Here is a 27,690-nt window from a genome sequence, read left to right on the forward strand (position 1 = left end):
GAAAAAACTAGTGCGGCAATGGATTTTTTTGATATTAAATTTTCAAGATGAAAAGTGTGCTTCTGAGTGATTTTAGAAGCTCTAGGGAAAATAGCCCTAGCTTAGTGATCTTTTGCATCTCTTTTCAGTGATGCATATGGTTGCTTTTCTACCATTTAAACGTTGCTTCTTGTGATCTCAGCCAATCAAGGTTCACTTTTCCTGGCGGTACACAGCCAGCCAGATCTAATATTGCAATAACTCAACTAGGGGCAAAAAAGCCCTCCCACTGATTGCAAAAGGCATGCGGGAAACATTTTGTTTTGCTACAATGCAGTTGCCCTTTTATTGTACTCAACAGCATCTGCCTTGATCTAGAAGCATATAACACACATGGCTACACGAGCTAAGATATACACAGGGAGATGCACTTCTGAATGTGTCTTCTCATTCACATCTCACTTAACTTAATCAGGTGTGTGGCTGGACGGGAGAGCACACCATCAATGACAAAGCCCATCCTCTCTTCCATGACACACTCTAGCGAAGAGCCGCTCTTAAAAGGATGTGGAAAATCACTAAAGGGAGGGTCGTTTTGTAGAAGAAAGGGTTGCACTACCACCCATTTCAGCTCAATGCTTAAAATTACTCTGAGTGGCTTTTTGGAGCCCAGGGCATCAGCAATAATGCTGTCCGTTAGGTAGGAAGGTTTTAGTTAAAAAATAATAACAGCAGTAGAGAAATTTATATTTAACAACTCATTTAAAATTACTGAAACCATCTCTGTTAAGTAAATCAAAACTCCAAATACAGACCAGTTTCCAAATAACAATGCCTGTCGCAACATGGAAATAATTGTGTGGTCTGGTTTTGTGTTCTATTTTATTGATTTTGGGAAGCTATCAGAAATACTTTGTTATACCAATCTGTTAGAAGAAACCCAGGATTCAAATGACAGCTGGGGCTTCCAACATGACAAAATGGTAAAGTTTGGTGAATGGTTTCTACTTTGCAGCTTTGTTCCCATATTATGCTTTTTAAAAGTGGCTTGACTTGACAATTATACTCCGTCATGCACTGGGGGGCTGGAGAGATACAGTCATACCTCAAGTTGAATGCGCTTCGGGTTGAGCGCGTTCGAGTTGCGCTCCGCGGCAACCCAGAAGTAACAGAGCATGTTACTTCCGGGTTTCGCCGCTCGTGCATGCGCAGAAGCTCAAAATGATGTCACGCGCATGCGCGGAAGCGGCGAAATGCGACCCATGCACGTGCAGACACGCCGTCGCGTCTTGTGTTCCGTTCAGGATGCGAACGGGGCTCCGGAACGGATCCTGTTCGCATCCTGAGGTACCACTGTACAGAAAGAGAATGGCTGCCATATTCTCCTGACATAGGGCTCCCACCAAATCCTACAGCCCCTCAGGCAGCAGAGATGGGGTACAGAATCGCACCTACCCTGAAACACGTGTTTGAAAACGGACAAATCCAAAGCTTAAGATGTGACATTGATAACGTTCGAATTAAGATAAGCTTAGCCTTTTGCAGAATCAATTTACCTGCTGGAGAAATGATGCTGACCCACAAGGTCTCCATTCTGAAGGTGGTAATCACCGAAGAAATCAGGACTCACTGCTCCATCATGTGCTATCAGTCCCTCTATATAAAGAGAAGAGGTAGAGGCTGAGTGTGCTGTTTATTCATTTTTATTTAATATTACATTTACATCCCACCATTCCTCCAAAGAGCTCAAGGTGGTGTATATGCTTCTTCATTTCATTCTCACAACAAGGTAGGTTAAGTTGGGACATAGGGACTGTCCTGAGGTCACCTTCAAGCCTGAGAGGGGATTTAGTCTCCCAGAACCTAGTCTGACCCTTTGACCACTACCCTACCATACTCTAGGAAGTCTTGGCAAACTTGTGAAAATTCAGTCCCAGCGTTATCAATATAAACAATTTAAACCAATTCCCATTAGACCAGGGGTCAGCAACCTTTTTCAGCCGTGGGCCGGTCCACCGTCCCTCAGACCATGTGGTGGGCCGGACTATATTTTTTTTTGGGGGGGGGGGGGAATGAACGAATTCCTATGCCCCACAAATAACCCAGAGATGCATTTTAAATAAAAGGACACATTCTACTCATGTAAAAACACCAGGCAGGCCCCACAAATAACCCAGAGATGCATTTTAAATAAAAGGACACATTCTACTCATGTAAAAACATGCTGATTCGCGGACTGTCCGCGGGCCGGATTGAGAAGGCGATTGGGCCACACCTGGCCCACGGCCCTTAACTGGCCTACCTCTGCATTAGACTGCTATTTCCCACAATTGCAATTTGCATCTAAAGAACAGGCCAACAGGGGATGGCTACAATTTCATTACTAAGCAGTAGATAAACAGATCCACATGGTTTCTACCCTAAATTAAGCACAAATGGACGCTGTAGTAAATAAACGCAAATTCCCTTGCAACGCAGAGATCCCGAAGAAAGCTTTCAGCATAAACAAGGTGTGACAAAGAAGGTGGTGAGTAAGAGTGAGCAACTGAGAGGCAAGATTTTGTTCGCAGCAACACCATCTCATTTCAACTGCACTGACCAATGCTATAGTTGGGGCTTTTAGTACGTAGCAGGTGGGTGTCTTCACAGCTCAGTTTTGCTCTCAGTGAGTCTCAATTCCTTTTGCGTATCAATTACCTGCAGGTCCAATATCTTTCACAACTAAGACTCAGAATCAAAGCAAGAATTGGGGGGGGGTGCATACCCAATGTGCTTACCAACATGATGGGGGGGGTAGGGCAGAGGTGCAGTTGAGGTGGCAAGGGCACACTGCCACAGCCAATCCAGTGCTCCCACTGTTGCAGTCACACCACCCCAACGTCACTGCCATCATGCTCTGCCCCATCCCAGTTAAGTAACACAAGAGTGTTTTGCAGGAGGCAACTGACAAAACTATTATTATACCATTCCTTTGGGGGCGGGGAATCAAGATCTCCTTCCACAGGCTTTTGAGAATGTATTGAAAATCCAATGCCTCTTTTATATACAGTGGTACCTTGGTTTATGAACTTAATCCGTTCTTGAAGTCCGTTCTTAAACCAAAACTGTTCTTAAACCGAGGCATGGTTTCCCTAATGAGGCCTCCCACCACTGGTGCCCTTCCACCGTTCGGATTCCGTTCTTAGACAGAGGTAAAGTTCGCAAACCGGGACACTACTTCCAGTTTTGCAGAGTTCGTAAACTGAATACAGTCATACCTTGGGTTGCAGACGCTTCAGGTTGCACGTTTCCGGGTTGTGCACCGCGCCGAACCCGGAAGTACTGGAACGGGTTACCTCCGGGTTTTGGCGCTCGCACATGCACAGAAATGCTAAATCACGCTTTGCGCAGACATGCAGGTCGGGTTGCAAACGCTGCGGGTTGCGAACGTGCCTCCCGCACGGATCACCTTCGCAACCCGAGCGTCCACTGTGGTTCTTAAACAGGGCTATTCTTAAACCGAGGTACAGTCGTACCTTGTTTTGCGGCAGGGATCCATTCCGGAGCCCCGGCCGCTAGCCGAAAAGGACGCAGGGCAATGTGCCGCGTCTGCGCAAGTGCGTGGAGCGGTTTGCGCTTCTGCACATGCGTGAGTGGCAAACCCGGAAGTAACCTGTTCTGGTACTTCCGGGTTTGCTGCGGACATTTGCCGGAATGGACACTAGACGAGGCAGACATTCGTGGAGGTATTACTGTATCACTGTACTAAAATACATTTTGAAAGGAAAACATTGCCTATCAAACTGATCGCTCTTAAAAATTAATCCTTTTAACATGTAGTATTAGAGATACGGGGTGGTATTCAACTAAGTTTTATGCAGAGCAGACCCAATGTAATTAATGAACGTGACCATGGTCAATTAATTTCAGTGGGTCTACTCCAAGTAAAGCACATTAATATACATATCAAAAGCAACGTGATTGCATCGTACAATAATGGTGCATGTATTCATTTAACTTTATCACTGTAAAAACTATATGAATTCTGAACTTATGCCAGTTGCTAAACATGCGTTCAGCTACCTATAATAACAAACTTAAAGTAATCCAACATTTTTTTCTTTCCCAGCAAAATATCTTAACTTTAGCTGAACCTCTCTGTAAGATTGGGTGTACTGGGAATCAACTCCATGAAATGCTTGCAGGGAGCTGGTGCAGTGGGGAAGTTTATGTTATCTGTATCTGCCTTACCAGCATTGTAGTAAAGATCAGGCCTTTCAAGAATGTCCCCTTCGTGAATATACGGCTCAATGCGGTCATCCCCATACAAGTACTGTTCATTTTCATCCATCTGCCGACTTTCCACCATTTCCAGCCACTGAGAGTTGTGCCATCGAAACTTCTCACTCTGGATCTTCTTGGCCCATTCCTCATCATATTCCTGTTAGGGAGATTTAATGGCTTTAATAATAGCTAGCCTTAAAGTAAAAACTGTTATTAGTTCTTCACTTTTGCAATTCAATTTCTTGGATAGGCAATTTAAAAAGGCACCTTAAAAGCTAAAATCAATACGCTTCCCACAAGACTCTGGCTTGTAATTTTGTGTGAACCCAGGCTCAAGTTTTACTTTTCTGCCAACAAATCATGAGCAAAAGCCAATGTTTTGTTCTCAGCTTGCTGCTTGCAGTTTGTTTAAAGTGTGGGGAGAACCTCCAGCCCCTAGGCCAAATTTGTGCCATGAGGCCATTTCCCCCTAACTTGTTGTCCAGTTTGGAGCAGGTACAGAAGTGGCTGGATTGGCTGCGCAGCTGAGGACCCCATGGGGAACTTGATCACAAAGATCAGTGTTTCCCAAAGTTGGCAATAATGCCTCCTTGGGGGGGTGTGATGGAACAATCCAGGGGAGCAGTAGAAGCCTCAAGTGCAATTGGGGGCATTAAATAAAAATAAGGAGGTGGCGGAAGCATAAAGAATAGAATTTTGAAAAACAGTTCATACATGTTTTGCCTGTTGTGTAATGACACCGCCAGGTCGGGCGCTGTTGCAAGATGGCAACAATGCTCCCCCCTGGATCTGATGGTTGTGCTGGAGGGAGGGATTTTCCTGGGTTGGGGTGAACACTTTTTGGCTTCACCCAGGCCCAAGAAGTGGGTCACAGCTTGCTTGCCTATTTGGCCAATGGCAGGTGAGCTGCAGCGCTGGCCCCACCCCTGGGGAAGATTGGACTGAACAGGCAGGCTTGACTCTGGTCCTGGGGCCTAGTCCACCTCCTCGCCAAGTTTTGAAAATCTGTTCGTACATGTTTCATCTGCACGTCCGATGTTGTAGGACAGTGGTTCCTAATTAACCAATTACTGAGGACCCCCTATTTTTCAAAACCCAAGCCATGGACCCCCTACTCTGGTAAATTTTGATAACTCTTTGGTAGTTACCTCTGCAAAGCAATTTTATGGACAAAATGTGGGGTAGCCCCTTATAAGCAAAGGATTTTAAGCATACTAAAAAAAACAGACTAGGGTTGAGCAATATCTGGTTTTCAACATTGTGATACATCAGCAGTTAAACATTGTGATATTCCGATATATCGCAATGTCTGAAACTGGAGATCAGTCATGGGGATAAGGAAAGGAGCAGTCACAGAGGTCTGGCGGGTGGGGTGTGTGCAGATCAAGCATGGAGGACATAGGACGTAGTGCGGTACGACGTAGGTAGAAATAAAGATACATAAAAGAATGCAAATTTGTCACTGCATATTTCTGTTTGTTCGCCTAAAGAAGGTAGATTTACGGGGCAGGATGCAGAGTAATTTTTTTTGAAAAGGGGACAGTAGGCCAAATAAGTTTGGGAACCTCTGACATAGATAATTCCCACAGAAAGCAGGGTTGAAGTGGGGGGGGACTTCAAGCCTTCTGAATCAGATGAGTGAAGATTTCTGACAAATAGCCAAAACAGAAGATAAGAACATGGGAGGCAAGACCATTGTTTGAGCATGTATAGCAGTGAAAATACTGTTCTTCCCTCTGCTGCAAGTTTAGTCAGTTCTTGTTATTGTCCTCTACCTTTATTAGCACCTTCATCGTGGAAAATACACAAATTATTTCTGCAGGGTATGTGCCATCCTTTTTGAACGACTAAATCTTTCCCTAGAGTACTAAACCACTGACATATTATGAAGCATTAAGTAGCCTCTCAAAATCTGGGTGCTATCCATCGGGGTCCTCTTTGTCACTGGTTTCCGTCACACCTTTTATCTAATTAAAATACTCGATGCTAAGAGAGAACTATATAAATCTGTTCTGTGTTTTGCTGTGTCTGATGGAAAACAGATTCCCTTTTTTTCTTTAATGTGGCAGGTCCTTAATCTGGTCAGTAATAAGGTTCATTAAAGACAACTGCTCAACTAAATTAAAGCTGCAAAGCAGAAAGTTGGAAGCACAGCAAAAAAAAAATCCACTTGAAATGTTATACAGCCATACATATCTTTGCACATTACATAAGCTTACAGCTACTGTGGCAAGACACAATATGCCTGAAACCACTAGGATTGTATCACAAAACTGCCACCTTGAATTTTACTTCTTGGGGTTATTTATCTTAAACGGTGCCAACACATAGCTTCTAACCACAATTTGTCCAACAAATTAGGCTGATGTAGTATTATTATCTGCCCTGTGGCAATAAAGTACAGTTGAAATGGAGAGACAAGTCGGACTTGTAAATATATTGTGAAGACACACTGTGGAGATGGTACATTACATTCTGAAACTACCGTATTTCATCGCATAATTGTTGCTACTGCATAAATAGTCACACCCCATTTTTTCCCAGCCCTAAAATCGGTTCCAAAGCTTTCGCCGCTTTAATTGCCGCAGAGCGGATTTGAGTAGAACATCCAGGTTCTGAAGAGAGAAAATGCCGGCAATATGGCAATCGCCACAGGCTCAGTAAGCTGCTACCAGAGCCAGAAGATGGGGGACAGAGGGGGCCCGGAAAAGCCACAGAGGGGACGCAACCATGCTATGTGCAAATACTTATACAGGAATGACCTACAGAAATAACCCAAAGTCTAGGAGAAACAGCTCTGCCTTACTAAATATGAAACATTTATTTTCATGAAATATATCATAGTACTAAACAGGTGAAATAATCCAGGTGTGGGGAACTGCATACATTCAAAAATGTTACAAAACACCACTGATCGCCACTTCCTCTCAAGGGTAAATTAAGTATTTTTTAGGACTATAAGTATGATTTTGCATCCATTAAAATCTCCAAGTCTTAAAATACTGTAAACAGTCATTTGAAGTACGCACTTGCATCTAAAAAAATAATCTGAAAAAATAGAGTTTACCCGTTTTTATGCACACAGACATTCAGGGCAGTATTTCAGTGCACAGGACTTGCTGTTTCTGCCTACTATTTCAATCTGATCTGATCCACATGGTATAACAATTATTCTTTTATAAGAAAATATTCACCATATAAGCCCGGAGAATGCACCTTAAAATAAACACACTGAATTGTTTTTTTAAAATCATATAACCTAGCAAAGAAGCTTCATAAGGCAACACATAATAAAGGACCCCACCAATCCTGTGTTCTCTGAATGCACTTATAATTTCGGAAGCAAAAATAACTGAGTAAAATATGAGGAACAAATTTTACTGAAACGTATTTGCAACACAATTGACATAATTTTCAGTCACACGTCAGAAAATACTACTGCTTTTCAGAAAAAAAGGTGCTTGTCATTTTCATTAATACTCAGAAGGAAGAAAGTAAAAAGTCACTTACTGCTATTATATCCAGTGTATTGTCACAGACTTTACGGATCTCAGCATTTTTATCATGCATCAGGTCTATAAGATATGCTGGAGCCTCTACAAAGACATAGTTAAGGACGTAAAGCAATTATGGATGCCTCCAAATAGTGTTGTATACAATTTTGGTGTGAACAGTGTATGCCAGGGGTGAAGAAACTGTTTCAAACTTATTTTAACATAGCATTTTAAATTCATTCTGGAACCTTGTGGTGAAGGGTAGGTAAGAAATAATTTAAATAAATCACAGAATTGCAGAGTTGGAAGGGACCTCAAGCATCATCTAGTCTAACCCCCTGCAATGCAGGAATCTCAACTAAAGCATCCATGACAGATGGCCATCGAACATCTGCTTAAAATCTCCAAGGAAAGCGCGTCCATCACCTCCTGAGGGAGACTGTTCCACCGTCTAACAGCTCTCACTGTCAGAAAATTCTTCCTAATATTGAGTCAGAATCTCCTTTCTTGTAACTTGAAGCCATTGGTTCAAGTCCTACCTGTCAGAGCAGAAGTAAACAAGCTTGCCCCATCCTCCATGTGACAGCCCTTAAGGTATTTGAAGATGGCTAACCTATCTCTCCCTAGTCTCCCCTTTTCCAGGCTAAACATCCCCAGCTCGTTCAACCATCTTCATAAGGTTTGGAAGAAACACACATCTGTTAACATTAAATTACTGAGACGTGGGTGGCGCTGTGGGTTAAACCACAGAGCCTAGGACTTGCCGATCAGAAGGCTGGCGGTTCGAATCCCCGCGACGGGGTGAGCTCCCGTTGCTCAGTCCCTGCTCCTGCTTCAAAAGCACGTCAAAGTGCAAGTAGATAAATAGGTACCGCTCCGGCGGGAAGGTAAATGGCGTTTCCGTGCGCTGCTCTGGTTCGCCAGAAGCGGCTTAGTCATGCTGGCCACATGACCTGGAAGCTGTACGCCAGCTCCCTCGGCCAATAAAGCGAGATGAGCGCCGCAACCCCAGAGTCGGCCACGACTGGACCTAATGGTCAGGGGTCTCTTTACCTTTACTGAGAACTCTAAAGAAAAGGGAGTGTGCTTTTTAAGTGGAGATAGACTTGCTATTAACAATGCTAGAAGGAGAAACAACCATCAGGTGTTTCTTTTCATCACATTTGGAGAGCAGGAATACAGATCATTCTCTAATCCCCTATTACATCAACTCCCACAGTAACTGATTTTGAAAGCATAAAGATATGCTAGCATCACATGCAAAACGGAAAGAACAGCCATTTGTTTTGCATATGTACATGTTCCCAGCACCACCCATTAAGCTCAGACCATATGAACATTTTATTAAAGCTTGCAGCCTTACTAAAAAGTCATGTAAATGTTTATGGATACAAAAAAAAATTACAGTTGTTATGGAGATGGTTTAGCACACATGCTAATAAGCTCATTCTATGACCTGACTACACTAAACAACTTCTATTCCAGAGCAAAAATGAGTGTTATAACATACTGTGACATTCAACTAAGATTCACTCGGAACAGACTCAATGAAATGTACATTACTAATGTAATTTCAATTGGTCTACTCTGAGTAAAACTGAACGGAATACCACCCATAGCTATGATCCCATGCAGCGTCAGCAGCAGAGTTCACAGAAGAGCAGCAGCAGCAGAAGCTTTGGAAACAAAAACTACAGATCAAAAACCACAGCTATTCCTGCCATCATCCTTTGAAACTGACCACCTACTGCCTCTCCTCCTGTTGTGAATGAAGACATCCAAGATTAGTGACAGGGATGGGGGTGGACAGAAGAGGAGAAGGCATGTTCTTTCCTTTGCTATCCCTTCTAAGAACAGAAACACAGCTGTGAAGTGGGGCCATTTCTGAAGGCAACACAGAATAATTGGATTGCCAGCCCTTTCGCTTTTGCAGAGCTCCTGTTGTTAAGAAAGCTGCATGACACACAGAAGAGTAACAAATACACTTTCACCGTCACTGCATCTCCGTGGTAGGCATGGCTGCAGTCATTACATTGCCCCTGGGAAGGCACAGGAATCCTGGCAGGACCAAACTAGTAACCCCACAAAGGAGTTACTCCTCCTCAATAAATAGCAGCTTAAGAGACAACACCAATATTAGCTTCAATTGCTTCACTGCATCTCTAGAAAATGGTTGTTGTTTTTTGTTTAAAAAAAGATCCTAAAATACAAAGCGGACGCGGGTGCCGCTGTGGTCTAAACCACTGAGTCTCCTGGGCTTGCCGGTCAGGTCAGCAGTTCAAATCCCCGCGACGGGGTGAGCTCCCATTGTTCGGTCTCAGCTCCTGCCAACCTAGCAGTTTGAAAGCACGTCAAAGTGCAAGTAGATAAATAGGTATCGCTCTGGTGGGAAGGTAAACGGCATTTCTGTGCACTGTTCTGGTTCGCCAGAAGTGGCTTAGTCATGCTGGCCACATGACCCGGAAGCTGTCTGAGGACAAATGCCGGCTCCCTCAGCCTATAGAGCGAGATGAGCGTGCAACCCCAGAGTCATCTGTGACTGGACCTAACGGTCAGAGATACCTTTACCTTTAAAATACAAAGCAATTCAATTTCAAATAGAACTGCATGGTCTGTGGTGAACCTATAGTGAAGCTACCTTGAAATATGAGCTTCTGCATATTCTGTAGAACCAATAAAAGCACCGCAGCAGGACTATTTGATCTATAGAAGAAGGATACGAGTCTCCTTGATTATGACATCTCTAGTGGCTTGATGGAAGACCATCTGGTAAAACACATAAATGATTTGGCACACAAACTCGTCGTCTTCTTGCTGAGCTATACAAATGGAAAAAGAATTGCCCCGTCAAACTTTAAATCCCCAATTACTAGCATTTAATCATGAAGATGATGCATTAAATTTTCTAGATCATAATCCACACGAACATATACTCTAAAAACATACCAGTTTTAACCAAAGTTCAGGAGTGGCATTTGTCTGAAGATCCTCCAGAGCTACTTACAGAAGGGAAAAAGCGTGTGCTTATAATTCCAAGGGACATCCTGCATTGGAAGGAACTCAATGCCGCTACTTTCTACAGCTTTCTATATATTCTTCTCGCTTTGGGGGGTGGGGGGAGGGCAGAATATGCTACCAATCTTTCCACCCTATTATACTTTTGGAAATTTGGAAGATATGCACTCTGAGTTAGCACACTGCTTTGCTTCACCCACTTAACCCCAAGAATTGTCTTTGCTCAGGCCACTTCCATAAAAAAAAAAGTGAAAATCCCACTCTCTAAATCCAAATAGCTCTGCTACCTGGTCTAGCTCAAAGCAAATATAGTGGTACCTCGGGTTAAGTACTTAATTCATTCTGGAGGTCCATTCTTAACCTGAAACTGTTCTTAACCTGAAGCACCACTTTAGCTAATGGGGCCTCCTGCTGCCGCTGTGCCGCAGGAGCACGATTTCTGTTCTCATCCTGAAGCAAAGCTCTTAACCCGAGGTAATATTTCTGGGTTAGTGGAGTCTGTAACCTGGAGCGTATGTAACCTGAAGCGTATGTAACCCGAGATACCACTGTACAGTGGAACCTCAGTTTTTGAACATAATCCATTCTGAAAGACCATTCGGCTTCCGAAAAGTTTGAAAACCGAAGATCAAAGGGTGGCCAGCAAAACCCATTGAAAAAATGGAGAAAGCTGTCTGAATTCCGAGGCGCATTCAGAAACGGAAGCAATTACTTCTGGGTTGTCGGCGTTCGGGTTCCAAATTGCTCATCAACAGAGATGTTCGAGAACTGAGGTTTCACTGTAAACTAGGAGTACCTGGTCTGCTTGAAGTAAAAAGTGACTCCTTGTTTGTTTTTTAAACTAGTTCTGAAGGAGGAAGAGGTGGACAATGGAGGTGGTTGCCTGCATTAAGGACAGAAGCCAGGGCTTTGGAGCACAACTCTCCTTGCCTTTAGGACAGGACTATCCATTGCACTCTGACTCCACATCTAGGAAATCTGGGCACCACTTTTCCTGAGCAAAGCAGCACCAACAAGAAGCAATGCGTAGGCAGAAGTGGCAGTTTGGAGAAAGGAATTTAATCATGCTCTTGCCAACTTTCCACACCCCTGCCACTTATTTTCCAGCTGGCATCCCAGATCTGTGTTTGTGACGGAGGCACAGGTTGGAATAAAAACCACTAGGAAGAGAACTGTGGAAAATGGCAGGCAAGGGAAAGGTTAGACACCCCCCCACCTCCTAAATTTCTCCTCTCCTGTTAATCCCTCATGCCCTGATACCACTTTGCAGAGGGAAAGTAGCAGTCGCAAGTTTCAAGACGTGAAGTAGACAGAATGTGCAGTTTTCAGGCTTAATCTACATGTCCATCTCACATCTGGAAAGTCAGGAATGTGTGAACCGGTGCCAGATTGGCCTGAAGATAAATTGGGCTTTTAAAGTGTTCCAATTCAAAACTCAAAAAATCTCAAGGGATTTTTGAGTGTTCATAAGGAAGACTTGAAAAGTCCAATTTATTCACCACACCCTCTTCACTACTAGACACCCCCTTCCTCAAGTAAAAAATAATAATAATAATCCATAACTTGTGGAAGGGTGGGGTCCTCAAATTCTGGTCAGCTTTGGTAGTAGCCACTCCCCTGAAATATGTGGTTCCCAGGGCCCTACTGACTCAGAGGGGTTGGTCCTGTGTCGAAAGTCACACTGAATTCCCACGTCAAAACCATCTGAAGCTCAGTTCTGGGTTAGTGATGTTTCTGCTCTCCTTTGAGCTGCACTGAGAACAGCTCTCCAGAGAACATGTGTCCCTTTCTCAGCTCTAAGCCATGCCCCGCATGTGAGCTGCTGCTTTTCACCAATGCATCCTTTTGTTACAGCTGAAAGGAGTCTTCTGTAGATCATTAACCCTTCTCCTTTGCCAACGGAAAACTTCTTTAGCTTGGGGAAAGGCAAGGGTTGGGAAGAATAAAGAGATGGGGCATAATAGAGGGAAGGTACAAGCCCCATTTCTAGCTCGTCCAAGGTCAAAAGAAGATGGATCCAAACATTAATAATAGCTGGCCTTCTTGAAGAAGGGGCAGAGAAGAGTTAGCATTTCAAGTCCCAACCTCTTGAATATTATTGTTTTTAATGAGAGGTCTAATCAGAGGAGTTGCTAAGCTGAAGTAAATTGCTCTTGTCAAAAAAAATTCCATAGCAATTTTTGTACAATTTTTTTTAAGTGGTATATCCACTGAAAGTATTTGTCTTGGATGAGCATCAGAGGGCAATAAACAATCTAACATTAAGTAAGCTTTCACAACATAGGTTTAATACTCAAGTGCTTACAGACTTGTGGAACTAGGAACTATGCGCACACCCCCCCAAAACACCCATAGGAGATTCTTAATAACATACCATTTAGTAGTTCAATGAGTGCTGGAATAATCCCAGATTTAGCTAGCAGCGCTGCGCAGGAATCATCCATGGACACTGTGCCAATCATTATCACCACTTCCAAAACAAGGTCATCTTCTGCAGAACCTGATAAATTTAACAGAGAGAGGGTATTGTTGAATCCCACAGACACACACCAAGCTTCATGCTGGAAGAAAGCCACACCCACAGAGAATTTTTCAATATGCCCAGCAAAACTTCTTTTTTTTAGCAGTAAGCAAGCATTTGAGGTGGCTGCCATACTGATGCAACATCCTTGTTTAGCCTTCAGCCCCAACAAAGTACAACAGGGTCGCTGATCGTAACTCCTCTGCCCCATTCTAAACTCTTTTTTTTAACCGATGCAGTGGGCTAATAGCCAGGAAGGCTTTAGGACAGCACCTATGTCACAGGTTCTTTGAGACAACCATTGCTTTGGGAGTTTCAATATCTGGTAAGGGATTGTTAGATCCAGTGCTTTCCCCCCCTAAACAAATGTTATGGGGTACTCTCATTTTGACTCAAGAAAATCACCATTTAATAGTTCAAATCGGGGGGAAATAAATACAGTAAATGGACAAAAGTACAAAGATTCACAAAATGTTTAGGGGTATGCGTACCCCTGTGTCGCCCCAGAAAAAAAGCACTGGTTAGATTCATGGGTCCTTCAAAGCATTTTCACCAGCCCTGCACCCATCTTACCAGAAGTCAAGCTCAGTTTATTGGTCCTCGTTCAGCCCAGCACTGCATCCAGGCTCCAGTCCAGTTCCTGCACCACTATAGAGCTGAATGCCATCAGTGTACTGACGACAGTATGTTCCAAATCTCCCAATGACTTCTCTCAATGACCTCACATATATGTTAAATAGCACTGGGGACAAAACTGTGCTCTGCAGAACGCCATAGCCTAACTGCCAGAGCAGAAGAGCACTTCCTCAATATTATGCTGACCCTGGAAGTAGGAGTGGAGCCTCTGTAAAACATGCCCCCAGTACCCACCCTACCAAGTTGGGTCCAGGAGAATGCCATCATCAAAGATATCAAAAGCTGCAGAGAGACTGAGGAGAAGCAGTAAGGTCATGCTTTACTTGTCTTGTTCTCTATAAAGGTCATTAATCAGGGCGACGTTGACTGATTCCATCCCAAAGTCAGCGCTGAACCAGACTGGAATAGGTCTAGATAACTGGTATATTTCAAGAAGGTCTGCTGTTGCACCACCAACCCCGCCTTCATCACCTTCCCCCCAAACAGGGTATCTGTGGTTGGTCGAAAGCTGTCACAAAGCATTGGGTTCAGGGTGGACTTCTTTAGAAGTGGCTGTAATACTTCCTCTTTAAGGGCAGTGGGGACAATCCCCTTAGGCCAGTAATGATCAAACTTGGCCCTCCAGCTGTTTTGGGACTACAACTCCCATCATCCTTAGCTAACAGGACCAGTGGTCCATGATGATGGGAATTGTAGTCCCAAAACAGCTGGAGGGCCAAGTTTGGCCATCACTGACTTAGGTAAAGACATAATTACCACCTCCTGGACCCAGCTGGTTAAACCTTGCCAGCTAGATTTGATTAGCCAAGAGGGACAGAGATCGAGAGGGCACATGTATGGTCAAGTGCATTACTGTAATGTGTCACAATCATTATTACTGGAGAAAGGGAAGGAAGCCTAGATAACCCACAGGTGTTATTACACTGCCTGTTCCTGTATTTGTTAATCATTTGGCAAAGTAAAGTCAGCTTTCTTGGTTTATTTAGCCAAACAGAGAAATCAGGATTTAAAGAGCTGTACCCTTTCTATTTTAGCCCCTGTAACCTCTAAAAAGGGGATGCGGGTGGCGCTGTGGGTAAAAGCCTCAGCGCCTAGGGCTTGCCGATCGAAAGGTCAGCGGTTCGAATCCCCGCGGCGGGGAGCGCTCCCGTTGCTCGGTCCCAGCGCCTGCCAACCTAGCAGTTCGAAAGCACCCCCAGGTGCAAGTAGATAAATAGGGACCACTTACTGGCGGGAAGGTAAACGGCGTTTCCGTGTGCTGCGCTGGCTCGCCAGATGCAGCTTTGTCACGCTGGCCACGTGACCCGGAAGTGTCTCCGGACAGCGCTGGCCCCTGGCCTCTTAAGTGAGATGGGCGCACAACCCCAGAGTCTAGCAAGACTGGCCCGTACGGGCAGGGTTACCTTTACCTTTACCTTTAACCTCTAAAAGGCTGCCCCTAAATGTCAGGAGACCGTCTGCAATGGCGGTCCATAATGTGCAAACAGCTGCCACCAGCAAAGAAAATCAGCACACACGTGTCATAAAACACACACCATCAGATTTCTGGTCAGAAAGAGTTTGAGCATGGAAGCCGCTGGCTATTTATAGGAAAACTATATTTTAAAGCTTGTACAGATGTGAAAGCATATCTGGTTAGTAAATGAAAACATATGATTATTGGTTTATACCTCTAGAAAGCTTGCTTTCTGGATACGGGGAAAAGCCCCCTATATCGTTTCAAAAACCTGACTAGGATATCTGATGTTTTCATCTGACTGAGAAATAGACCGTGCCTGGATTGTCATTTGGGATTTTAGCCCAACTATGAAAGTTTGCTGAAGTGTTACTTTATGTTCTTCAACTTCCCAAAATTCAAAGTAAAACCCAAGCAAATTAATGAACCTACAACCATGCCGCACAGCAAAAGAAAGTATCTTGAATTACTAGGCATTCATAATACATACCTGGCTTTAATTTATCTTTGAGGTATGGTACCATTTTGTATTCTTTCAAGACAAGTTCCCAGTCCAAATCAGGCAATGTCAAATTGGCCAGTGTTCCCAAGCATTCAATCACAAATTCCTCATCTTCATCATTTGATACCTGGGCAGCTAGGTCACCAACATAATCCTAAACAAACAAATAAAGCAAGCATTTAACAAATAGATTGCGTGCATAAAGGAAAAGGCATTGCCTGTTATAATGGTGGTGAACTGGAATGAGCAGGTGTGCCTAGGTGGTTACTAAACTGCTGATTACACACATGCAATATTGTGAATCCAACATCAAGAGTGTACTTTGGCAACAGAAACCCTTAACTGTTCTTCCTATGTCAAGCTAATGAATACTTTTTCAGTTCCAGACACATTATCCAGTCCAACAAACATTTTATATATATTAAAATCTAAATTTAGAAAGAAGTGCTATATGAATGCCAACTACACTTTCAAAAATACTTTCAAATACATTCTCAGTATTCCAAGCACTCCATACACATGGTAACAGCTTTATAAAGGCAAGTCAAATATTCTTTTAAGACAGATGATGGCAGGGATGCTGAGGTCTGAAAGCTCAGTAATCAGCTACCGCACAGCAACAGGAAGGACAGAAGAAATTATCTTTAAAAAATAATAATACTGGCATGCAGTAATACGAACTAGAGAAGTCAGAGTTTACACTGTTTACTATAATATTCCAACATAATTAAGTCATGTGAAGTGAAAGCATTTGCAAAGCTGCAAACGATCAAGTGCAGTGTTCAATGTGAAGTTATTTTATCCATTATTCAATTTCATTAAAATAAAACAAGTCCCCCACCTTATGAAGGGTAGAAATTACTTATAAGGCATGCTTACAATAAACAAAGTTTTGGTTGGCCCATCATGCTGAGAGATGTTCCTAATCATTTTCATCAATAATGGGTCCTTGAATTTCAGTGCTCTCTTCATCAGCATCTTCAGTCCATTTCCTGAAAAGAAACAACCCAAATGAAAGGGGAGGGAGAAATGTATGAACCAATTGATTATAACGGTTTGTATACAACATTAACAAAGGGACCATCCAATCTATTTACATTGTACATGATGCCTACTCTGGTTATGTAGGGCAAACAACAAACAACATCACATCATGGTAGGGGCTTGCTATAAGCAGTCAACAAATGCTAGTCCTACACAGAGTAGACCTACTGAGCTGTCTATTTATGTCAAAGGTAGTAGTCTTGGTTATATTGCTCTCCTGTAAGCTGCTATCAGTGATAGCATGTTTTGTTGTTTATTTTTTTAATGGGGGGCGGGAGAGACGCTTTTAAAAAAGAAAAAAGACTGGCTTAGTAATTTGGTAGAAAACTTCCCTTCATTCATTCGTTATTGAGATTTATATCCCATCCTTCTTCCTAGGGTTGCAGGGCAGATGACAACAACAATCATCTTATACACAAAATATATTATACATATTTTATAATCTTATAAACTACATATTTATATATACTGAATACTACATCTTTCTAAGGAAGACATCATGGATTTTGCATAGCAAAGTCTTATTTGGCCAGTCTTTTGAGATTTTCAAGTGTCAAAAAGTATGCAGACAGGGCTGATCTGGTAGACATTGTATACCCGGACTTCCAAAAAGCTTTTGACACAATCTACTAACTAAAGCTGTTGAATAAACTTAGCAGTCATGGGGTATGAGAACAGGTTCTGTTGCACATCTGAAACATGGAACAAGAAGGTGGACACAAGCTGGCTGCTCCTTCAACTAAGGGAAGTAAGGTGCTTTAAAGATCTGTATTGGAACTGGTTCAGTTTCTAAATCAAGTCAGGGTTGAGCCAATCCTGATTCATGACATTATTCATAGTTAAGCAGTTCTTCAGCCATAGTGGAATACTCACCTTCACAAATGAGTTGTACATTTCTCTTGTTAGCGGCCAGGTTAATGCAAAAGGAAATGAGCTCTAGGTCGACACGTTCATCAGGGCACTCAAACAACATCTTCATTAACTATCAACACATAAATGTCAAGCAACTGCATTAGCAGCAATAAAAATGAACCCATCTCTTACATGAAACCCACATGATAGGCGAACTAATGCCAGTGTACTGGAAGAAGCAAAGATCAAAAGTGTCGAAGCAATGATTCTTCAACGTTAACTTTGTTAGATGGTCATGTTGTTTGGACTTAAAAATGGAAAGCGTAATGCCGGTGGTCAACAAAAAAGGTTTAAAGACTCTCAAGGCAAATCTAAAATAAAAAAGTAGTATAAACACTGACAACTGGGAAACACTGGCCTGTGAGCGCTCCAACTGGAGAACAGCCTTTACCAAAGGTGCCATGGACTTTGAAGATGCTCGAACTCAGGATGAAAGGGAGAAATGTGCTAAGAGGAAGGCACGTTTGGCAAACTCTTACCGTGATCAACTCCCGTCCAGAAACCTATGTCCCCACTGTAGAAGGACATGTTGATCAGGAAATGGCCTCCACAGTCACTGTTAAGACCATGTTCATGGAAGACAATCTTACTCGGCTACGAGTAATCGCCAAAGAAGAATTCAGCCACATCATCTCTACTTATCTGCCCCATGCATTGCTCAAATATGGTGGCAGACCTTGGTGAAACAACTTAGGTCACCAATAAAAATGTGAGTGGAAGTTGTGCAGCCGCTTTTTGTGGATGGTGTTCTTGGACAACTTTTAGGCAGGGAAAGAAAGGCAGTAAGCTAGTCCTAGAGCAAAAAAGTATATGGAAGATAGAGAGTGTAACAGGCCAATATAAATGATCAAACACAACCAGTACAGGATGCAGAGATGTGTGGTGTATGTATGGTGTTTTTAGGGTGGTCTTTAGCTATGGGGTTGGGCAATGTCAAACGTCCTTAAAGGTTCCTGCACACTTCGTTCTTTGTTTCTCTTACCTTTTTGAGAAGGGTGTGTGTGTTGGGTTTTCTTAATACAGTATTGATGTGGTCAACGGTGCTACTCAGTGGTGTTTTTTTTAGTAATAATGATTTGCGTGGCAGCACACCTGCAAACTATCGACGTTTCAGCACACCTGTATCTTAACAATGTAACTAATTAGAGGTGGAGTTATGTGATGCAGCGATGTGATAGGGTAATTGATTATTTTGAAAACTGTATTTAAGTTGACCAAACGCTTTGTATGGTACTGGCTGGTGTAGAGGGGTGGTGAGTTGCAGCTGTTTAAACATTATTTAAAAATAAAGTAAGCAAAGATAATGTGGGCAAGTTTTTATTCCATCACCCCAGTCCAACAGTGGAGAAAGTCCAACAGTGGGGAGACTCTGTTGCAACAGAAAAATAAAGATCTGCCTTGCTTTCACTGGATCCTGCCTCTATCCATTCTTCTCTGACCAATCATGGACCAATCATGGACTTAGGGGACTTAGTTCCATGGAGGGCTGGGCAGCAAAAGCCAGCCCCCCTATTTTTCTATAACAGGCTCCTTATGTATTCATTGAGAGACATGGTTGTGTGGACTTATATATATGTGAATTACTCATAAATGCCTTATACAGCATAATCCTATGCATGTTTACTCAGAAGTCCCACTATATTCAATGAGGCTTACTCCCTAGTAAATGTGTAGTATTTCACCATTAGAAAGATATTTTACGGATATGTTCATCAGAATGGAATTGTTTTATTGTGTTTCAATAAGCAGAATGTTATGTTTGCGTTTGTTATTAGCTTTTCTAAATCGACTACAGAGGAACAAGCCATGTTCTCCCAGCCACAGTTCCCTCGACCTGCAATCTGGGAATCACAATGATAGACCATCTTTGCAAGGCAGTTTTTAAAGCGTTTCACCCTCAACAAAATTAACACCACATGTTTCATTTGCAAAAAGGCTGGGGTCAGAAAGAACATGATGAGTATCTGTTCGTTGCCATACTTGGTTTGCAAGAAGAAAAACCGCTGCCCAATCGCAGTTATGCTAAAATGCTGCATTTCTCTATTTGAGGCAGCTGTCACTTGCAAGAGAGAAATGGTCTCAAACAGAACCATGAATTATTGTTTCTAGACAATGAATATGTGATTTCAAGACTTTTTATCTGCTTCTGATTTGACCCAGGAAATCTCGCAAGATTTGGACACCCCATATAAATACAGGGAAGTAGGTTCATATAAACATCCTCAGCTAAAACATACAATTTGGCCTCATTCCTTATCTCTTAGGACTTAGGTGTACAGTGGTAGTTAAAGGTAAAGGTAAAGGGACTCTTGACCGTTGGGTCCAGCCGCAGGCGACTCTGGGAGGGAGCCGGCGTACAGCTTCTGGGTCATGTGGCCAGCAGGACTAAGCCCCTTCTGGCGAACCAGAGCAGCGTACGGAAACGCCGTTTACCTTCCCGCCGGAGCGGTACCTATTTATCTACTTGCACTTTGACGTGCTTTTGAACTGCTAGGTTGGCAGGAGCAGGGACCGAGCAACGGGAGCTCACCCCGTCGCGGGGATTTGCACCGCCGACCTTCTGATCGGCAAGTCCTAGGCTCTGTGGTTTAACCCGTAGTGCCACCCGCATCAGCAGCGGAGGTTACATACTTTTAAAAGAGTACCCATCTCCACAACCCCTATCTGGGCCCTGCATTCCTCCTCCTCCAACAATACAGCACTGCACTAGAATGCAGTGAAATAATTCCCAACCTATTTCCCCCCTGCCCCATGCTCCTATCAGACCTTTGTAACGTGGACACACTCTGCGCCCAATCAGCACAAGCGGCATTTCAACAGCGTTACAATTCCAGTTTACGTAAATATTTCCTTTAGGAGTTCCAGTGCTCAGATCCTTTCTGCTTCCCAATCCTAAGGGATCAGAAATGTATTTCCCCTTTCATCTTCCAGTATGAGGGCTAGAGTATTTTTCCCTCCAGGAAGAAATGGAAATGGCACACTTCTGTAAAATGTCTTCAGTTAGATTGCTAAAGTGGGTTCTGGCTCCGTAATTATATTATGGCCTCTCGGTGATGAGGTTAAACCTGGTTTAACTAACACATATATTTTACAAGATAAATTGTCATCCATAATACGCTCCTAATGAGATTGTTGAGGCTGCGACTCATTGATTAATATGGATAATTAAGGGCTTTTGCAAAGATACATAAAAGGAGGGTTTTTAATCTTCCCAGCCAAAGGACTGATTTTATCTTTATCAAAATGCCTTAAAGATAACCCACTCTCTAAAATTTAACTGACCTTCCGTCTGCTGCCAAATACTGTTGTTTCTTTCTGTACAAAGTGACAAAAATTATTTATTTATTCCTACATTTATCTCCCACCTGTCCTCCAACGAGCTCAGGCAATGTACAAACTTGTACATTACTCCATTGTATGCTTAAAACAACTCTGTGAGATAGTTAAGCTGACTGGCCCAAGGTCAACCAATGAGCTTCATGGCTGAGCAGGGATTTGAACCCTGATCTTCCAGGTCCTAGTCCAACACTATACTACCCTACCTCTCCATCTCCTTGGTGAAACCTTTGGTTCATGTTCTCATTCTACTGCAACTTTCTCCACTCTGGCCTTTCATTGTCACATCTCGGCCCTCTTACCTAGATCCAGAATTTTACCACAAGAAACATCCGCACCTCTCAAGAGTTCACATTGTGTGACACTCCTTAAGATTTCTACACTAGCTTCAATCCAGTCTCCTATCTGTTATAGGAATTCTAAGGTCTCAAATATAGAATAATCAAATATAGAATAAATGTTGATAACTGCACAAGGTAAACACGCATACATAAGTATATAACCCACATGTCTAAAATAGTACAGGAGAGCAACCCAAAAGCCATCTTGGTTCTTCTAAAGACTCTCAATATCTCCTCTGCCTCTTTAATCCCCCTTGCCTGAGAAAACGCAGGCAGATAGCAGTCAGGGGGAGTTCCTGAAGGGATTCCTCTCCTATATCAATGAACTTTCCTGTTATTGATTATCACTGTTTGCCCAGATGCTCTGCACTGAGGGATGTCTGACTGGCATCCCAATAGTCTTATCAAATGCTAATGTTTTGTATAAACTGTGTCTGGAACTATGTTGTTTTGTTGTTGTTTAGTCGTGTCCGTCTCTTCGTGACCCAATGGACCAGAGCATGCCAGGCAGCTTGGTCAAACTCATGCTGGCAGCTTCGAGAACACTGTCCAACCATCTTGTCCTCTGTCGTCCCCTTCTCCTTGTGCCCTCCATCTTTCCCAACATCAGGGTCTTTTCCAGGGAGTCTTCTCTTCTCATGAGGTGGCCAAAGTATTGGAGCCTCAGCTTCAGGATCTGTCCTTCCAGTGAGCACTCAAGGCTGATTTCCTTAAGAATCTGGAACTATGTAAAACTTGCTAAATCTTCAGGAATATCACACCTTGGCCTGCCTGAGACACAGTAACCCCACCTTGTGTGTGATGTAATTTCTGATGGTTCGTAGAGGGGATGAAAAACCCTTAAAAGAGATGTTTTTTATTGGTTCTGGGTCTCTCCTGCCTCCTTGCAAGGAGGCGAGGGAACTCTGTTGCAAAAGAAAAATAAAGATCTGTCTTGCTTTCCCTGCATCCTGCCTCCATCCATTCATCTCTGACGGAACATGGACTTAGGGACTCAGTTGGGCAGCAAAGGCCAACCACCCCTATTTTTTTTTATATCATATCCAGGACAAATCTTTTGTTTTTACCTCTGGCATCCTCAGTAGCCCTGTACCCTCTCCCCCCCCCCCCACTTTTGCCCCTGCAGGTCTGCCATCCTCAGCTGCTGGTAGGACTTTGGAACACCCATGGGAACAGATCCAAACCAATTACTAAGGCACATTCAATGCACACTGAAATGCACACATAGCACACTCCCTCCACCCAACAATGTAGTTTTTATGGAATGGGAATTGCAGCTCTGGGCGGGGAAACTATAGTGTTATGTACTGAAGTTCCCACCCTGGGCCAGCAGGGGGATACTGTAGATAGTTATGCAAATGAAGGATCAAAAGTGACGTTCAGTGATTGGATAGTTTTAGCAGGGGGATACTGTAGATAGTTATGCAAATGAAGGATCGAAAGTGACGTTCAGTGATTGGATAGTTTTAGCAGGGGGATACTGTAGATAGTTATGCAAATGAAGGATCGAAAGTGACATTCAGTGATTGGATAGTTTTAGAAAGTTGCTACAGTAACGTTGTACTGGAGCTCTATATAAGCAGGTTGACTGAGCCCTTCAGTTCAGTTCTGTTCTGGCCTCTGAATAAAGAAGAGCTGTTTGAAGAATCGCTGTGTTGTCTGATATATTCACCCACAACTTAACATATAGTTCCCAAGATTTGGTTGGGGGTGGGTGTCACATGCTTTGAATGTATGGTGCAGACCTGCCCTCAAGTCTTTTCTTCCTTACTATTCCACATGCCTGGAATACTCCTTTAATGTTCAGTATGCCTAGAAGTCTCTTAGAGTACAATACCTTATGATTTTTATTTTAAGCATTTATAGACTGCTTTTCAGCTACACAATTGCCAGAGCAGTTTAATAATTGTGAGCTCGTACTGCAGCAATGAAGAGAAAGATAATGTAATAAAGAACTGCAACAGAAGAGAGTTTAAGAAGTCAGTAAAACCTTTCTGTAGCAGCAAATTTCACAGTTTAACAACGTACTGTGTGAAGGAGGACTTCCTTTTACCTGTCCTGATGCTTGGTTTTCATATCAAGAATGGGGAATACTACAGAGCAGGAATTAAACATCTGCAAAGGATGTATCTGAAGAAGTGTGCATGCACACGAAAGCTTATACCTAAAACTACTCAGTTGGTCTCTAAGGTACTACTTTATAATTTTTAAATTCTTCTGGAAGGATTCTTTTAAAGACTTTCTTAGATCATATAACTTTTTTGAAGACTTGATTCTTTTAAGGGAGGTATTAGGTTTCTAAGAAAAGTCTTTTAAACTATCTTTTTAAAGAATTGTTTTAACTTATTTTGACCTACTTGAATCTGCAAAGGACTTAATCTAAAAATGCTAAAGGGGACCCTCCAGCTAAGTCATACGCAGTGCAGACCCATTGAATTAAATGATTTCACCTGTAGTTTGTCTGTAAATTATCTATTGTATTTAGGAGATAAAATTGTCCTCTCTTAATTAAATGAAAAATGAATTGAAGTTAAAGTGTGCTGCCAGCGCTGAACTGCATTCCTGTAGAAAGGGAGGGAAGTCCTGTAATTTTATCTAAACTAGTTCAAGTTTTTAGAATAATCCTTTGGTACGAGCTCCATGTTTCCCATTATGTCTTCATTTAATTTGATTGCTACTCATGCCACTTCAAAGGAGAGTGTAATTGCTGCCAAATAGGAAATATTAAAATTAAATTTGTTCTGCTTTTACTATGTCCATTGTCATCTTTTCTTCATTTAGCAGGAAAGCAGTAAAAGGGCTGCAGCGTGTGCAGCGAAGAGGCAGTAGTTTTCAATCAGACAAGTCCCATATTGAGTATCAGATACCACAGCCCAGGACTAAAATCACTGTGTCTAGACTCTCTGGCACCTGACTTCACTTATTTACCAGTGACCAGAGGCCAACCCCCACAGCTTTCCGTTCATACACCTCAGTCCGGCCCTCTCCCTCTCCCCGGCTCAAACATCTTTGAATGATTATGCCAGAACTGCATGCCTCAAGAATCTCTCTTGACTGGCTACTCCCTCACTCTTAATGTTTGAAGTAATGCTCTGGTTTCTGAACTTCAGCAGATAATGGTGGACAAAAGCAAAGGGGGCTGTCAAGAGAGAACGTTTACCAGCATTAAGCTAAAAAGAAGCTTGCAGATCAAAGAGAGGCCCAACTGACAACTGTGATGGAAAAACATGTGGATAAGTAAGCTGCAGAGGAGTTTGCATACTGCTCTGTGGAAGAATATTGAATATCACGATGACATCACAGTACAACCATGCCCTTTGATTGGCCAGGCTATTACCTATAAATGCTTTCATAAACATCTGGATGGCATTTGCACCTATTTAAATAAAGCATGCACTGCTGGGGTCTAAACAAGAATGGACTGTTAATGCTCACTTTTAACTCTTACTACAATAGCACCCATTAACTCGGGAAAGGCATGAGAGCCTTCCAGTGATATTGCATTCCTTTCAGCCACTAAAAATGGTTTTTAAAAAGATAGCAACCCAATGAACCTACAGGTTGCAAACCGAAAACCCACAGAAGCGTCTAACTCACAAAAGTGACTTGATTTGCAGTCCATGTAGCACTTTTGTATAACTTCCAGTTACAAGCCTGAGAATTCAAATTTATTCTTTTAAGACGTAAGTTCTCACAGCTGCATGTGTATTTGGATGCCAAAAGACTAGCAGGATTACAAACAAATAGAACAGTAATCACAACTCTTTATTGCCCTAGAAGAATGCTGATTATGCAGGCTTAACTTTTAAAAATTGAACATAACCAGTTCGGAATATAAATACTAAAGGTAAGCAGTATTTCTGTAGTGACAAACAGTAGAAAATCAGACTACTGAAGGCTCATCAGGAACTCATCAAGGCTGTTCGCTACCAGATTCATCATTTGTCATGTCAAACCACTGGCGAGTGCAGCAAGAACCGACCTAGATTTAACTGGAGTCTAAGTAGGTTATGGGGTGTTTAATATCAATTTCAACATCAACAAAAGGCACTCCAGAAAGCAGGACCCAAACCATTAGGTCCAATTTACAGGGGAAAGGATGCGGACTTTGGGAGAGCTAACATATCAAAATAAACTTATGCAGGAGATAAAAGAAGTCTAAGTTAGGTGAACCCAGTTTGAAATACCATAAATATTCCTTTTTCAGTAAAGTTACTAATGAATGGACTGAACCAAGGAGAGTAACCTGTTACCATTGATCAGTGAAAGCTCAAAAGTATAGAGATCCAAAACTACATAAATTGCCTGAAAACAACAGAAAATCCCAAGACCATACAAGAAAGATAAATTTCAAAACCTGCCTGCTCACTGAGATTTTTCTGAAGCAGCAGCAGCTTTCTGGAGTTACAATTTCTAAAAATGATCATGAGCAGCACTGCAACAAAACAGAGGCGAAGCATTTGCCTGCCAACTCAATGGGCAAATCCTATTGCCTAGAAGAAAATGGGTGGTTACCCCCCTAAAAGCCATTGAAGAGCATTAGCAAGGGGGAAAATATTGTCACTTTTACTGTAACATCCTTATGAATTCTGCTACAAGGAAACTGAGGATTAATCCAGTATGGGTGAAATGGCCATTTGAAAAGAAGACACACCTACCTGAGGAATGCAGTCTGTGTATGCAAACATCGATTTAAAGCGATCATCCATGCTTATATGGTAGAGAATACACATGGCCACTTGCTTATAATTTTCATTGGCTACGGAAAAAGAAATGGACAAAAAGGATAACCTAGATCAATTCATCATGTTTGAATTGGCATTAATGCAGATTTAACCAGGTTTTAAAAGACTTTTCAAAGTTTGCCATTTCAGAGACAAGCATTTGTACTATTCTACTGTTACTGCCCTTTAAAAATAAAAAAGGAACAAAGAAAACATTTTGAAGTAAATGCAACACCAGGCAGAATCAAAGTAAGAACCATTTTGGATACACCTTGATAGACACTGAGCCAATTGTTGTGTCTCCCGATTTATTCTTCATGCCCCCAATAATTTCTCTCTTAGTTCTAATACTTCAGGATGTCAGGCTACCAGGTCTCTTCACTCCCACTGTTCCCCTGTCTTTGCCATTTCCTGCCCGTCCCAACCCTTTCAACTCAGTAAGCTAAGGATAAGCTTACTGTTACGGAGCTGCCATTTATCATGGGAATTCTAACAGTTGATTCTGAAGATTCAACAAAGAACTGGGGGATGAAGGCTTTTAGAGTAGAGGTAGGCAGCTCGCTCCATATCTAAGATCTAATCAAAAATAGATTTAGCACGGTCTAGCTGCAATATGTTCTGGATTTTTCCTATGGAAATCAATGGAATTGAAAAGTACTTAATTTTAGATTAATCATGCCCCTGTGTTCTGAAGATAAGAGAGCTTTCCTCTATTATAGGGGCAATTAACTGGTCCCATCACCTCCTGGCAAATAGAAGGGGAAGAAATGGAGGCAGTGAGAGATTTTACTTTCTTGGGCTCCTTGATCACTGCAGATGGTGACAGCAGCCACGAAATTAAAAGACGCCTGCTTCTTGGGAGAAGGGCAATGACAGGCCTAGACAGCATCTTGAGAAGTAGAGACGTCACCTTGCCAACAAAGGTCCGTATAGTTAAAGCCATGGTTTTCCCAGTAGTGATCTATGGAAGTGAGAGCTGGACCATAAAGAAGGCTGATCGCTGAAGAATTGATGCTTTTGAATTATGGTGCTGGAGGAGACTCTTGAGAGTCCCATGGACTGCAAGAAGATCAAACCTCTCTATTCCGAAGGAAATCAGCCCTGAGTGCTCACTGGAAGGACAGATCGTGAAGCTGAGGCTCCAGTACTTTGGCCACCTCGTGAGAAGAGAAGACTCCCTGGAGAAGACACTGATGCTGGGAAAGATGGAGGGCACAAGGAGAAGGGGGCGACAGAGGACGAGATGGTTGGATAGTGTTTTCGAGGTTACCAGCATGAGTTTGACCAAACTGCGGGAGGTAGTGGAGGACAGAGGTGCCTGGCGTGCTCTGGTCCATGGGGTCACGAAGAGTCGGACACGACTAAACGACTAAACAACAACAACAACAACAATATGCACACCCCTTTTACCAATATGCATACCCCTTTTATGCATACCATTTAAAGAAAATTTCCTTAGTACTGTAA

At 42.6% G+C, this 27,690-nt stretch overlaps 1 protein-coding gene across 2 annotated transcripts in view; it reads right to left on the reverse strand.

Moving 5' to 3' along the window:
• The window catches only part of KIFAP3 (kinesin associated protein 3), a 72,815-nt gene that overhangs the window by 19,078 nt on the left and 26,047 nt on the right, over positions 1-27,690 (reverse strand). For both annotated transcript variants that reach the window (XM_053391362.1, XM_053391361.1), the window contains exons 11-19: positions 26,158-26,258; positions 17,784-17,892; positions 16,746-16,858; positions 15,855-16,020; positions 13,126-13,251; positions 10,457-10,555; positions 7,753-7,838; positions 4,210-4,399; positions 1,536-1,635 (exon numbers count right to left, since the gene is read on the reverse strand). In XM_053391362.1, the coding sequence (XP_053247337.1) occupies positions 1,536-1,635; positions 4,210-4,399; positions 7,753-7,838; positions 10,457-10,555; positions 13,126-13,251; positions 15,855-16,020; positions 16,746-16,858; positions 17,784-17,892; positions 26,158-26,258 (1,090 nt within the window). The remainder of the gene's footprint in view (positions 1-1,535; positions 1,636-4,209; positions 4,400-7,752; positions 7,839-10,456; positions 10,556-13,125; positions 13,252-15,854; positions 16,021-16,745; positions 16,859-17,783; positions 17,893-26,157; positions 26,259-27,690) is intronic.

This window comes from Podarcis raffonei, chromosome 6 (assembly GCF_027172205.1).
Source record: "Podarcis raffonei isolate rPodRaf1 chromosome 6, rPodRaf1.pri, whole genome shotgun sequence".
Taxonomy (NCBI): domain Eukaryota; kingdom Metazoa; phylum Chordata; class Lepidosauria; order Squamata; family Lacertidae; genus Podarcis; species Podarcis raffonei.